Source organism: Orycteropus afer, unplaced genomic scaffold (assembly GCF_000298275.1).
Source record: "Orycteropus afer afer isolate SDZICR_OR568_19922 unplaced genomic scaffold, OryAfe1.0 scaffold00054, whole genome shotgun sequence".
NCBI classification, from domain to species: domain Eukaryota; kingdom Metazoa; phylum Chordata; class Mammalia; order Tubulidentata; family Orycteropodidae; genus Orycteropus; species Orycteropus afer.
Window position 1 is genome coordinate 10,214,024 of NW_006921641.1, and position 14,000 is coordinate 10,228,023.

The 14,000-nt window shown below is 43.9% G+C and overlaps 1 protein-coding gene across 1 annotated transcript in view; it reads right to left on the minus strand.

Moving 5' to 3' along the window:
- Positions 1–14,000, minus strand: part of PLB1 (phospholipase B1) — a 190,386-nt gene that overhangs the window by 20,488 nt on the left and 155,898 nt on the right. Inside the window, 5 exon segments of the mRNA XM_007938897.2 lie at positions 8,454–8,549; positions 9,034–9,138; positions 10,676–10,757; positions 12,372–12,466; positions 13,181–13,246. Coding sequence (XP_007937088.2) covers positions 8,454–8,549; positions 9,034–9,138; positions 10,676–10,757; positions 12,372–12,466; positions 13,181–13,246 — 444 coding nt within the window.

Sequence of the window (14,000 nt, forward strand, 5' to 3'; positions counted from 1 at the left end):
CATTGTGGTAAACTGTGGTCAATGACATGCAACAAAGTATATGTGAACTGCTGTATGAAAAGTGAATTTACTCTGTAAATCTTCACCCAAATCACAATAAATAAATTTAAAAAAAAGAATAAAAAAAAATTGTCATTTTCTCAATTGAACTACTTTGTGTTTTCAACATAAATTAAAAGTTTGCTGGAGACACCTCTGGGAATAATTGTAGTTTAGAGGGGTTTTGTCAAATACTTTTCATCCACTTATCTGAGAGTAAGCATGAAACTACTGTGCCTTCTCCTAGCATGATGTTTTCCTAGCATCTTTAGCCAGTGATCCTGCCCCTTGATACGTAGTCAGCATTGAGAAGAATGGACCCTCGCATGCCCACCTACTCACAGACTCTGTCCAGAACTTCCAGCCTCCATCCATCTTATAATCTGCTTCTCTGCCTGTTCCTGACCTCATCCACTCCTGATCTCCTACTGCCAATAAGGGAAATGAAAGGACTGTATCAGAGCAAATTTCACGCCTGACCCATCATCTCTCTCTCTCTCTTTTTTTTTTTTTTTTGCTTAATCTTTTATATCTTTTCCTTAGTAACACGAGAGACCAAAGACCTGCTCTAGTCCTGGAGGATGTGCCATGGTGATGGACTGAGCACAGTGGACATGAAGGCAGTACAGCTGGCTATGGTCCTGGCTCTGCAAATATGAACTGTGCAGTGCTGGGCAGACTACTTTACCTCTCAAAAGTCCAAGAGAAAATGTGTTCAGTAGTCCTGTTCTGAGTGCTCTACTTAGGGCTGTGTGATCATCAGAGGTGAAGGTGAAATGAAAGAACATGTGAAGGGGAGGAAGCTTACATATGTAAGATAGTATTGTTTCTACTTTCTTAGAGCTGAGGAAACTCAAACCTAGTGTAACTGAGCCAGCTAGTGACCAAATGGATGCTAAGGGTCAAGTTGGCTGATTCCCAATGATATTCCAGAAACCCAGGAACTAACTGGGGCAGAGGAAGATAATGATCACATAGGTTTCATGATAGCATCAATTTCTTGTTTTCTACTCATTCCTTTCCATCACCACACAAACCTACTCTGATATCTCCCATCTTTCAATCCCAACAAAGGACCCTTTGTTGCCCAGTGGTTAAGGATTCAGCTACTAACCAAAAGGTTGGCAATAGAACCCACCAGCTGCTTCATGGGAGAAAGATGTGACAGTCTGTTTCCATAAAGATGACAGCCTTGGTAACCCTTTGGGGCAGTGCTACAATATCCTATAGGGTCATTAAAGATTGGCATTGACTGAACGGCAATGAGTTTGGATTGGTTTTGGTTCCTTGATTCCCCACTCCCTCCAGCTACCTTCACCATTACTCTTCATAACTCCTTGTAAGCGTTTTCTGTAATCACTGACTTCCCAACCTCCCATTCTTTCTACAGCCCATTCCAAATAGTCTTTACTCTCCATCACTTGACTTAAACTCTGGTCGAGGTCAACAATGACCACCATATTGTCCAATCCAATGATCACTTTTTTTTTGTCTTCATCTTGTTTGACTTCCCAGCAGCATTTGTCAATGTTGATGCCTCTTTATTGAAACATTCACTTCTCTTGGCTTCCTAAACATGGCATTCTTCTCATTACCCTCCTTCTCACCACATTCTCTTCTTCTCATCTCTTGCTGGTGTCAAAGGTTGGAACAAATTCCTTAGGGTTTGGTGGTTGGTATAGGTTGACTCTTTTCTACCTTTTTTTTCCCCTCTGAGAGCAATCATAACTGCATGATTTTGAATGCCACCTCTATGCTAACAACTCCCCAGTTTTCATCTCCAGCCTTGACCTTCTTTCTGGGGTCCCGACTTATATATTTATTTAACAGCTTACCTGATACCTTTACATGAATGTCTAGAAAATAACCCCAAACTTACTGCCATTGAGTTGATTCCGACTCATTGCAACTCTATTGGACAGAGTAGAACTGTCCTATAGTGTTTCCAAGGCTATAAATTTTTACAGAAGCAGACTGCCACATCTTTCTCCCTCAGAGTGGCTGGTAGGCTTGAACTGCTAACCTTTCTGTTAGTCTCTGAGTGCCTAACCACTGCACCACCAGAGCTCCATAACACACACTTACCATGTTCAAAATAGAATTCTATTTTCCCTCCCAAGCCTATTGCTCTCCACCACTTCAACCATCTACCCAATTTCTTAGACCCCAAACCAGAGTCATCTTGTTCTTTTCCCTCACCTATCAGTCAATCCAAAATATATCCTAAGTCTGACCACTTCTGTCTTCACTGCCATCACCTTTGTCCCAGCCACCTTCTTACATCTGGATTACAGCAGCCTCCTAATAGTCTTCCCAATTCCCATTTCTATACATCAGGCAGAAAGTAAGTCAGATCATATCACTCCTCTGCTTAAGATCATCCAACCACCTGGCTCTCACCTACCTCACTGACCTCACTCACTTCCCTCCAGCCATGGCTTTATATTCCTCAAACATTTCAAACTCATTCCTGACTCTGGGCTGAAGCAGGTCTTGTTTCCTCTGCCTGGAACACTCTGGCCCAGACCTCTGCATGCCTGACAATCTCTTGACATTCAGTTCTCAGTTCATATGTCACTTTTTCTGTGAGGCCTCCCTCCCCACAACTGCTACTCTCTGTTATATAGCCTAATATTTACTTATATTTAAGCTCTGAATGTGTTCAGAAATGACCTTATTCATTATTAGTTATTTGCTTATTATCTTTCTGCCACTAGATTGTAAGTTCCATGAGAACAGTGTTGTTCTTTTCTTTTCCCCTGCTGTATTCCCAGCACGTGGAACATAGTGGTGACTCAATATATAGTTGTTGAGTGAATGGATGGTTTAGCTGAAGTCACAAAGATCTGAGTAAAGAAGCTCAGAGGGAGAATGCCTGGGCTGGCCAAAGGAAATGGAGTTGTTTTTCCTAGAATCAGCCTTGCCTAAGCCAGGCAATCTTGATACCAATGACGTGGTAAATGACAGGACCAAGACTGGGAGGGTCTGACGGAACAGGCCTGATCTGTGGATTCAGAGAATGTTCCTGCAAAAGCTGGCACCTGAGTTGAGTGTAGAGGCAGGCAAGAGTTAGCCAGGAGAAAATGCTGGGAAGGGTAATCCAAGAGAAGTGGATGGCCAAGAGTAAATGCCTGGTTGTGTGAATGGCATGGATGTGCAGGAAATTTCCTAACATTCAGTGTTACTGGATTACAAACAGCAAAGCAAAGGGTGATGGGAGTGGCAGCTGGAAAGGTTAATTAGGGCCAAGTCCCCAAAGGCCCTGTGTGGTATGTTAAGGGCCCTGACCTTTCTCCTTTGGTGGTAGAAAGCAGGGGCATGACTTGGTCAGATTTTCATTTATAAGACTACTAGGATTGCCCTGTGGAGAATAGATCTAAGGAAATGGTTTGCAGACCCTGCACTTTAAAATCACCTGGGGAGCTTTTAAAAGCTACTGGGCTCAGCTCCCACCCCAGACCAATTAACCAATTAAAATCGTAATCTCTGGGGATGAGGCCCTGACAGTATTTTATTTTAAAGTATCATAAACTTTTTATTGAAGTTAACATAATACAGAAACAAGCAGAAATCATAAGTGAGCAGCCAATAAACTTTGATAAAGTGAACATACCCTTATCCAGATTAGGAAACAGAACACTGACAACATCCAGAAGGCCCCTCCCTCACCCTCTTCAAGTACTATATTCCCATCAAGACTTCTAACATCATATGTTAATTTTGCTTGTTTTTGAAATGTGTGTGTGGTTTCATGTTGCTGAAGCTAATTCTTACTACTGTAAGAATGTATGACTGTACCCTTTATCTATTCTACTGTTGATGGATATTTGGAAATTTCCAGTTTGGGGCTATTATGAATAGTGATGCTATGAAAATGCTTGTCTATATCTTTTGGAGAATGTATATGTGTCTTTCTATTGGGGATATACCTAGGAATGAAATTGTTAAACTGAAAAAAAAAAAAAAAAAAAAAACTGACTGCCATTGAGTCGATTCCAACTCATAGCAACCCCCTTTGGGTTTCCAAGGTGGTAAATCTTTATGGAAGTAGATTGCCCAATCTTCCTTCTGCAGAGTGGCTGGTGGGTTTGAACCACCAACCTTCTGGTTAGTACTTAAATGCCTAAGGCACTACACCACCAAAGCTTCTTAGGAATGCAATTGTTGGGTCATAGGAAATACAGATGTTTAACTTTAGCAGATAATGCTAAAGTATTTTCCAAAGTGGTTGTGGACACTCATCATTTTTAAAAAAGTGTCCAGATGATTCCAATATGCAGACAGACCTGACAAATGGTTTAGGGATGGTAAGTCTGGAAACTGGGAGCCCAGTTAAGAGGCTGGAGCTGTCATCTAGGGCCTGGGGAAATGCCAATGTTAACTGAGAGTGGGATTTAGACAGAAAAGGGAGCAGACAGCAATGAAGGAATAGACATCAGAAATAAAGTGAAACTCTTTATATGAAGACAAAGGGGAAAAGGGAGAGGAAAACATCCCCTGGTGCCACTGGTGTTTCTGGCTTAGGCTTTACAAAGGTCTCGGGAAAAAGAGGCATGAGCTATTAAGAGAGCAGGAGCAGGAGATGAAAAAGCTTATAGAATTTTTGTTGCCAAATTTGGATACCTTAGACGCACCAGCCAAAGCCTGCAGACACTATGTCATGGGACTCTAATTATGAGGCCTGCATTCACTGGCTGTATATGTGGTTATCGTGGTGGGAGCAGGGATCCGTGTGCTGCCATGGCCAGGTGCTAGAGGAGGACGTGGGAAACCTGAGTTCTAATGCCATCCTGGCCACTAACTGGCTGTGTACCTCTTATCTCTGTATTCTAGTTACAGAGAGTACTGGCTCGATGACCTTTAAGATCCTTTCCAGCTCTAATGGCCCATTATTTATTTTATGTCACTCTAGGGGTGAAATTTCAGTAAGATGTTCTGAAAAGTGACATGATGCTAGTTTTGTACTTAAGATGGTTTTGGGTAAAAACATTGGACTGTATACATATTTTCTCAAATTACATAGCATAGGATAAGGCACTCTTTTTAGTTTTGTTTTGCTTTGTTTCAATTTTTTAAATTCAGGGTATGACTTGGGAAATAAGGGCTGGGGAATCAGGGACAGTCTTGTATTGTCACTAATGTGGCTCCATGACAGTAGAAAACCTTTTGTTTTCATATTTACACCTCTCCCACTGCCCTTTATAAAATAGAAACCTCTCACCTGGGTGATTGGGAAGAACTACCAAGATGTTTTGTAAGAAAAGCCCAAAACTATATTGTTAATTCACATAGAAGCAGACCTATGGACCCTGTCGTGTCTGATTCATCATAAGGTCATTAGCCTGGGAACATCTTGGGTTTAACATGCTCAGAATACCACCCAGAGCAAGCAGGCCATTCCCTGATGGAAGAACTGAGAAAGAAGACAGTGTTCCTGGATTTCCTTAGAATATGTGGGTTTCCCAAAGGTCTTAGGGGAGAAATGGGACAGAGAATAGATTTCTGTTTTTTTTGGGGGGTGCGTTTTAAAAGGAATGAAATTGTATGACTGGACCATTGTAGGACAATTGAGTTGCAAAACAAAATCTACCAAAGAAACCACTGCTTTCAGCTATTACATTGAGTAAACTTTGATTTTAAAAAAATTACTGTGAGGCTAGGAGAGGACTCAGAGATACTGTGATTGTAATTCAGAGTCCTGATCTGAATGAATATCATTAAAGTTTCAGGAGTGGGCAGATATGTGATGTCAACACGAAGAAAACAAAAGCACAGGAAGGCTGAGTCTGCAATTAAATAGGCCAGAGATAAACTCTGCTTGCATGCTATTCTGAAAAGAAGAGGTTGCTAGAGAGGAGGAGGTGGTGTAGCTAAGGAGAAAGTCAATATTGTGAGTCAGCCAAGGAAGCTACTGGACATATTGGATGAGTTGACAGGTGTGGGAATATTTGCACAGCAGTGGTTGGCAGAGACACCACGAGCCTGAAACTGCAATTAAAGGAGCTGAAGTGTAGATTGTTTAGTCACCAGGGGAGAAATGAGAGAACATGCAGGTCAGATGGGGATTGGGTTACCCAATGAGCCTAGATCAAAAGAAGCCATTGGATTGGAAAGGCATTTCTTTTGCTCTGCACAAGAGGATACAGTTATAAGGGTTACTAGGCAAGCTCTGTGCAAACACGAATGATTGTCCAATCCAGAGATGAGGAAGAAGGCCAGGTGTCCCTGTGGTCCCTGGGCTGTATGTCCATACCATCAGGTCCCCTTCTCCCTCCTCAGAAAGGACCCGGGACTAGATGGCAGGCTTGGAAGTGAGGCTGTGGTGGTACTTTACTTTCTGATGTTTAAAGCAATAATAGTTGGGAATAGTTGAGACTGGAGTGCAGGAAGGGTACAGGGACTGACATTGATTGAATGTTAATCATGGTGCTGTGTACACATTATTTCAATTAATTTTCTTTGAGAGCTGTATCAATTAATTGTTTTATAGATATTCATACAGATGGCTAGAGAGATCATTTTCCCAAGATCATGTAGCAAGGGGTTGATATTTTCATGCAGTCTGTTTGATCGCAAAGTTATATCCCTCCAACACCTAGGCATTGCTGAAAGAATAGAATTTGTATGTATGTATACTTTTTAAAAAAAAAAACAAAAAACTTTATTTAACCACCCATCTATCCACCCATATATCCAAGTTTGCCTTCACTGACACGCAGTACTGTATGTGCAAAAGGGTTCATCTTTGTAGTCTGTACTTCCCATGTACCTCTCTATGTCTTCCTCTTCCTCAATGCCAATGTGTTGATCACTCACATTTGGTACATTGCCCTTCTCTTCACCCACATCAATACTTGTCTCTATCTATCTAACAGTGTTCCCTCCCCTCCCCTCCCACCCCTGGTAACCAACAAAGAAACTTTCCTTCTGTATATAAACCTTTGTTTGACTTTTTACAATAACGGACTAATACAATATTTGTCTTTCTGTGATTGACTTATTTCATTAAGCATAATGTCCTCCAAGTTCATCCACATTATGCGGTGTTTTGCAGATTCTATATTATTCTTTAGGGTTGCATAGTGTTCCATTGTGTGTATGTGCCATTGTTTGGTTATCCATTCCTCAGTTGATGGACACCTAGGTTGTTTTCATCTTTGGGCTATTGTAAATAGTGCTGCAGTGAACATAGGTGTGCATCTATCTGTTCTGGTCCTGGCTTTCACTTCTTTGTTGTTATGTGCCGTCGAGTCAGCCCTGACTCATAGCGACCCCTCCTTGGGTTTCCGAGGCAGTATCACTACGGAAGTAGGGTTGCCCAACCTTCCTTCCGAGGAGTGGCTGGTGGGTTTGAACCACCAGCCTTCTGGTTAGCAGTCAAGTGCCTTAGCCACTATGCTACCAGAGCTCCTTCTTTAGGATATATATCTAGTAATGGAATGGCTGCGTCAAATGGTATTTCTAATTCCAACTTTTTAAGGAATCACTATACTGCTTTCCACAGTGGTTGTATAATTTTACAGTCCCTCCAGCAGTGTATGTAAGTCCCAATCTCTCCACCTCCTTGCCAGCATTTGTTATTTCCTGTCTTGTTGAATTTTGTTACTAGTGCTGGGGCAAGGTGGTATCTCATTGTTGTTTTGATTTGCATCTCTCTAATGGCTAATGATCGTGAGCATTTCTTCATATGTTTGTTGGCTGCCTGAATATCCTCTTTAGTGAAGTGTCTATTCATGTCTTCTGCCCATTTTTTAATTGTATTATTTGTCCTTTTGTTGTTGAGGTGTTGGAGTTTTCTATAAATTCTAGAGGTAAGTCCCTTGTCAGATATATCATTGCCAAATATTTTTTCCCTATCTGTAGGTTCTCTTTTGACTGTTTTGGAGAAGTCTTTGGAAGCACATAAAAATTTAATTTTTAGAAGGTCTCATTCATGTGGTTTATCTTCTGCTGTTTATGCATTTTGGGTTATGCTTGACAGTCTATTTATGCCATAAATTAGGGCTTCTAAATTTGCCCCTAGTTTTTCCTTGAGGAAATTTATACTTTTAGGTTTCACATTTAAATCTTTGATCCATCTGGAGTTAGTTTTTGTGTATGGTGTGAGGTACAGATCTTGTTTCATTTTTCTGCAAATGGATATCCAGTTTTGCCAGCACCATTTATTAAACAGACATTCTCTTTCCCATTTAATGGGTTTCAGCCCTTTGTCAAAGATCAGCTGACCATAGGTCAATGCATCAGTATGTATATATACTTTAGGAAAATTATCTGTCAGGACAAATAAGGTATGCCACCATTTTGAGCTTTGAGGATAAAGGAGCTATGCCAACTAGTGAGTTACTGTGGGAATCAGGGTCAGCATCTGTAGGTTGCCACTTTGACATATGTCCACCAGGCCCTCAGCTACTCACCATGTTATTCCAGAGTGCGATGGCCATCTCAGCATGACCACGTTCTGAGAGGTGGGAACAGTCCTCTGAGAAAAAGGTGAGGTCAGCATCCCCTCTCTGTGACCAAAGTCAAGAGAATTATTTCCTGGGAAAAGAGTACTCTTTACCCAACCACTCCTCAACCTAATAGGCACCCTGGGCATTTCTCCTTCATTCTTTCAATTCTGCTGCCTAACTGGCTCAGATACTGGTAGAGAAACTGCCAGGTTTTTTTCTTTTTTTAAAAAATGGATATGAATTTCCAGCTTCTCTGCTCCAATAGTTGAAAAAGAAGAATTTTTGAAGGGAATTTTCCATTCTATCCCAATCCGGCAATCCCATGCCTGGATCTTCTACTTTTCTTTCCAAGAATACCCAAGTTCCAATCACTCACACACACACACACACACACACACACACAAAGGGAGGAAATGCAGAAAAAGCAATCCCTTGGAAACCCTCTCAGAGAGTTATGGTAAGAAAAAGCCCACTCAGAGAAGGAAATACCTTGCCTAAGATAAGGGCTCTGCACACGAGCATCCAAGAAATAGCTACAACTTACAGCATTCAGTGGGACAAGAGTGTTGCGGAAGAAGGGCTGCACAACAACTGCAAAGTCTTCCCGTTGCATGTAGCGATGCTGGTAGGAGAACTTGGAGACACTGCTCTGGAGATGGGGAGAGAGGATGGTCAACCTCCTAGCAGGGCTGGACACACACTTCCTATTCCTGCTGTTCTGGGTTGTTTGAGACAGGGGTCAAACCACTCTAGACAAAGGTCTCAAAGAGGCTACTCTGGTGTGCATGCAAACATTCCTTTAGTCTGTACCATTTGCAAGTGCCTTTGTCATGTGGAGCTCTCAAGATCAGAGATGAGTTGGAACCCCATCTTGGAGCAGCCTACCATTTGGACAGCTCTACCTAGTTCCATTATGAAGCTTCTGCAAGGTGGGTCTGAACCACTTACCTGACTGCCTGGGCCACAGGCCTCCCTGCCTCTTACTGCATGAAGAGGAAAATTAGAGCCTATGGCTCTAGTTCAGGCCCAGCTCAAGCAGTGACTGTCTTAATACCAGTTCCCCAACATTTTTGTGAATGAGACTCATTTAGGAATGAGTGTCCATGGCCACTGAATTTATTAAGTGCCAAAATGTGGTATGTAAAAGGGATAGACCAGATGTACTTATCCTCAAGGAGCTTATCATCTAGCTGGGAGAGTGAGATAAGATGTAAAAACACTAGAGAACCAGATAGGGCTTCAGGGTCAGTTGAGTGTAGACTGAATTTGATATGAGGAGATATCTGAGGGTGATGTTTAGTCAAGGGAAACTTCTTTGATGAGGGAAGACATACCCTGGGCATGAAGATGGATATGTTTTCAGAAAGGCTTAGAGTGGGAATGTCAAGAGAGAAGAGCAAGAGCAGAGCTGGACATGAGAAGAAGAGTGGTGGGGAAGCAGACTGGAAGAGGATGGGTAGAAGGTGAGAAGAATTTGGGATGGAGGTTAGGTAGGTAAGGGAGCTCTGGTGGTGTAGTGGCTAAGGCTACTAACCAGGAGGTTGGTGGTTCAAACCCACTCAGCCACTCCTCAGAAGGAAGATTGGGCAATCTACTTCTGTAGAGACACTACCTCAGAAACCCAACAAGGGGTCTCTATGAGCTGGGAAATGACTCGACGGCAGTAAGTTTGGTTTGGTTTTTGGAAGCCTTATGTTCTTGAGGGGTGAGGTAGCTTGGCTTCTATTCTGGAAGCCAAGTGCTTCTTACTTTCTCTGGGCTGACCCAGGGCTTGGAGGCGGGGATTCTCCCAGCTTCCTCTTGGGTTTTCTCTTCCCCTTTCCCTCCCTGGCTCTGGTGTTTGATTCACATGGATAAATATCTCAGACACTGTGATCTGCCTTTGGGAGCTCTAGTGGCACAGTGTCTAAGGCATTTGACTTCTAACCAGAAGGCTGGTGGTTCAAACCTACCAGCCACTCCTTGGAAGGAAGATTGGTAATCTACTTCCATAGAAATATCGCCTCAAAAACCCAAGGAGGGGTTGTTATGAGTTGAATCAACTCAACAGCACAGAGTTTGGTTTGGTTTTGGCAATCTGCCTTTAGAGAGGGTCTTGTTCTCTGCAAACCCTGACTGAACACTTGAATCCTGAGTCAAAGGGAACACCCACCTGGAGCAGGAAGAGGATGAACGCAGGGACTCACCTGGAAGTTCCAGTTCAGTTGCTTCAGTTTTTGCATCTCTGAGGAGTTCTTCTGGGAACCTCTGAGGCAAGTGCAGTTACCCCTGCCAGGCAAAAAAGTCTTAAGGCAGAGGGTCCCTTATGAAAACCTGGCTCTATCTGTCCAGGAGGCTAACTCTGACACACAGAAGATGCTGTTACCCACAGGGGCCTGGACCTTGTACTGCTTTATATTGGGGGTGAAGGATTAAAGAGGATGACATACAAGTACTTCCTCAATGAACCATTCACTGACTCTTAGACCCAGATCATAAGAGTGTAACTCAAGGGGCACAACGACCAGCAGGTGTTTGGGTAGAGAGAAGGTAGAAGAGTTGGCACCTGATACCCATGTCACCTTTTGGGGAAGCTCCAATTCCTGGTGGGAGAGGCTGCACATTCCCCTTGTCTTTTGACTCTTTCCCAAGCCTGTGGCTCCTGGGTTTCTCCAGAAAGAACTGAGTAGGGACAAGGCTAGAGTTATGGGAAGACAGCCACAATAGCCCTATCTTTTGGGACAGAATTATTCTTCATTTTCTACCAGCTGCTTAAGACTTTGTCTCAGAGCTCCTGACTGGGGAGTCTGCTGGGAACCTGAGAGGGGTCAAGCAGCCTGAGACACACTGACAAGGTGGAATACAATACCAGCAGACCCTGGAGGAGTCACTGGGACCATGAGTCAATTGGCCACTCCCTTTGGGGGCCAGGTTCCAGAAAGAATGGGAACCAGCTGGTAACCTTCACAGAAAATTCATTTTACCCCAGAGAAGACTGCTCAGCCTCATGCAGAATCTCCTCCCCTACCAAAAGTCACAAGAACTCTGAGTGATCCTTTGGTCTCAGAAGATGACAACTTCCTCCCAGGATACAGTTGAGCCCCCAGTGGGAATGTTTGTCTTGTGCCTTGGTCTTTACCTCCAAGCCTTGATTCCAATGCAATCCTATCATGGATGTAATAAAAGCTATTACTTATTGGGAGCTCTGGTGGCATAGTACCTAAGGCATTTGACTGCTAACCAGAAGGCTGATGGTTCAAAGCCACCAGCTACTCCTCAGAGGGAAGGTTGAGCAATCTACTTCTGTATTGATACCGCCTCAGAAACCCAAGGAGGGGTTGTTATGAGTCAGATCCAACTCGATGGCAGTGAGTTAGTTTTGAGTTAGGCCCATACATGTCAGCAACATTATATGTATTTTCTCTAGACTTCACATATACCTTGCAAGGAAGGTACTATAGCTGCCATTTTACAAATGAGTAATTAGAGGCTCAGAGAAGGTATGTGCTTTGTTCAAGGCCCTACAGCATCTAATGACAAAGCCAGGACTTGAGACCAGATGTCACTCCCTTGAAAGCTCATTGCCCAATGCTGCCTCTCAACTAGGAGCAACTCACCAAGGTTGGACTTTGGAGTCACAGACAACGTCAAGGGGCCTTAACGATCACTCAATCGGGTCTCCCTCACTTTATAGAAAAGCACACTGGAGTCCAGAGAAATGAAATGACTTGCATACAGTAGTCATTCAATAATGAGGAGACATTTCCAGATGATTTTCGAAGTGCTTGCTGAATTGCAGTGCCAGCCTGTCTGGCTCTGACAGCGCTAGTCTTACCCCTTGGCATTTCTAGGGTCTGCTTTCCCCAGATGCCCTCACCCTGGGACTATGACCCGACCACTTACTGAGCTGTCAGAGGCATGACACATTTCCCTCCTTGGCTCTGATACAGGTCAGCCAGCTCCATGACCTCCACCACATTGATGAAAGCCCTTGGAAGCTTCAGGGATCAGAAATGGGCTTCATTAGTCAACAGGCAATTGGGGAGGAGGGAACACTGGTTACTACGGAAGGGATCCTCCCCTACAATCCAATCTCTCCCTTCCAATTTGCCTAAGAGGCCAAGAGATGGGATGTGACTTGTATGATCTCACAGAATCTTCTTTATTGTTGCTGCTTTATGGATTAGAAGATCTGGTGGCACAGTGCCGAAGACATTTGACTGCTAATCAGAAGGGCAGTTCAAACCCTTCAGCCACTCCCAGGAAGGAAGACTGGGCAATCTACTTCTGTAAAGATTTACCACCTCAGAAACCCAAAGGGGGTCTGAGTTGGATTTGACTCAATGGCAGTGAGTTTGGTTTTGGTTCTGGGGTTGTAGATTGAGAAGCTGAGACAAAGAATTAGCTTGCTCAAAGTCACATTGCTAGGAAGCCACAGCTTCTGGCTGCAAACCCAGGCCAATTGGCTCTGGGGGCAAGTTCTTTGCCACTATACAACACAGTATCTGATCACAAAGGAGATCACAGCTCCTTCCCTCCTGGACCATCCAGGTGCACACTCATGTTGGGCCTTTGCCCAGTGTGTATCTTGTTGAATACAACTTGTCTGGATGCACCGAGGGAAGGAACCTCCTCCACACACTCAATGAGGAAGTGATAGGCAGTTTTCTGGCAGTAAGGGGGCCCAGGAAAGTGCAGCCACTATTTCTTACCTTTTCATGGAGGATGTCCAGGGTTTGTTGGAGGTGCTGAATGTACTCTTGGGCTGAATGGGCCTCCTGTAAAGAAAGAAGGAGGCTGTCCTCAGATCCTGGGTTCTACTCTGAGATGAGACAAGGGCAGTTAGCACCCAGAACAGGAGTGCCTTACAGGCATGGGCTGTTGGCAGAGTAGGTACAGAAGGACTTCTGTGGCACTGGCCTGCCCTTGTTGCTGGTTGGACACAGGGTCTCTTGTACAAAGTTGTTCCTTGACCCCTACTGAACCCTATGGACAATCCCTACTCCCACCCCGCTGCATGTTATCTAAGCCCAAAGGCAGACACTCCGGTGGTGCTGGGACCTGCCATTTCTCCAGTGCATCTCTCAGCAGTCCCCATCCATCACCATACCTTAGCCTTCACTAACTGCGCATGTGGGCCCAAGGACCACACGTTCTCTTTCCTCTGGGCTTTGGGCCATCCTGGTCCCACTGCCTGGAACCCCATGCTTTCCACATACTCCTAACTTCTGCTCTCCCTTGTGACTCAGCTCCAGTGACGACTCCTCTGGCCCCTCTTTCCACTGGAGGCTAGTTGAGATATGCTGCCATAACATCCTGGGTGCTATGTGGTTACACAGCAGCTGCTCAGTAAATGCTTCCTGACTAATCTTGGACTTGACTTTATAGCATGAGGACATCATATGTTTTTGGATATGGTCTTGGGCTCCATAGAAGGATCAGAAGGTGGTGACTTGAAGCTCTCATATACAAATGAAAGAATGCATGTCTGCAGGAGGGAGATGGGAGTAGAGGAACAGGCAGGAGATGAGA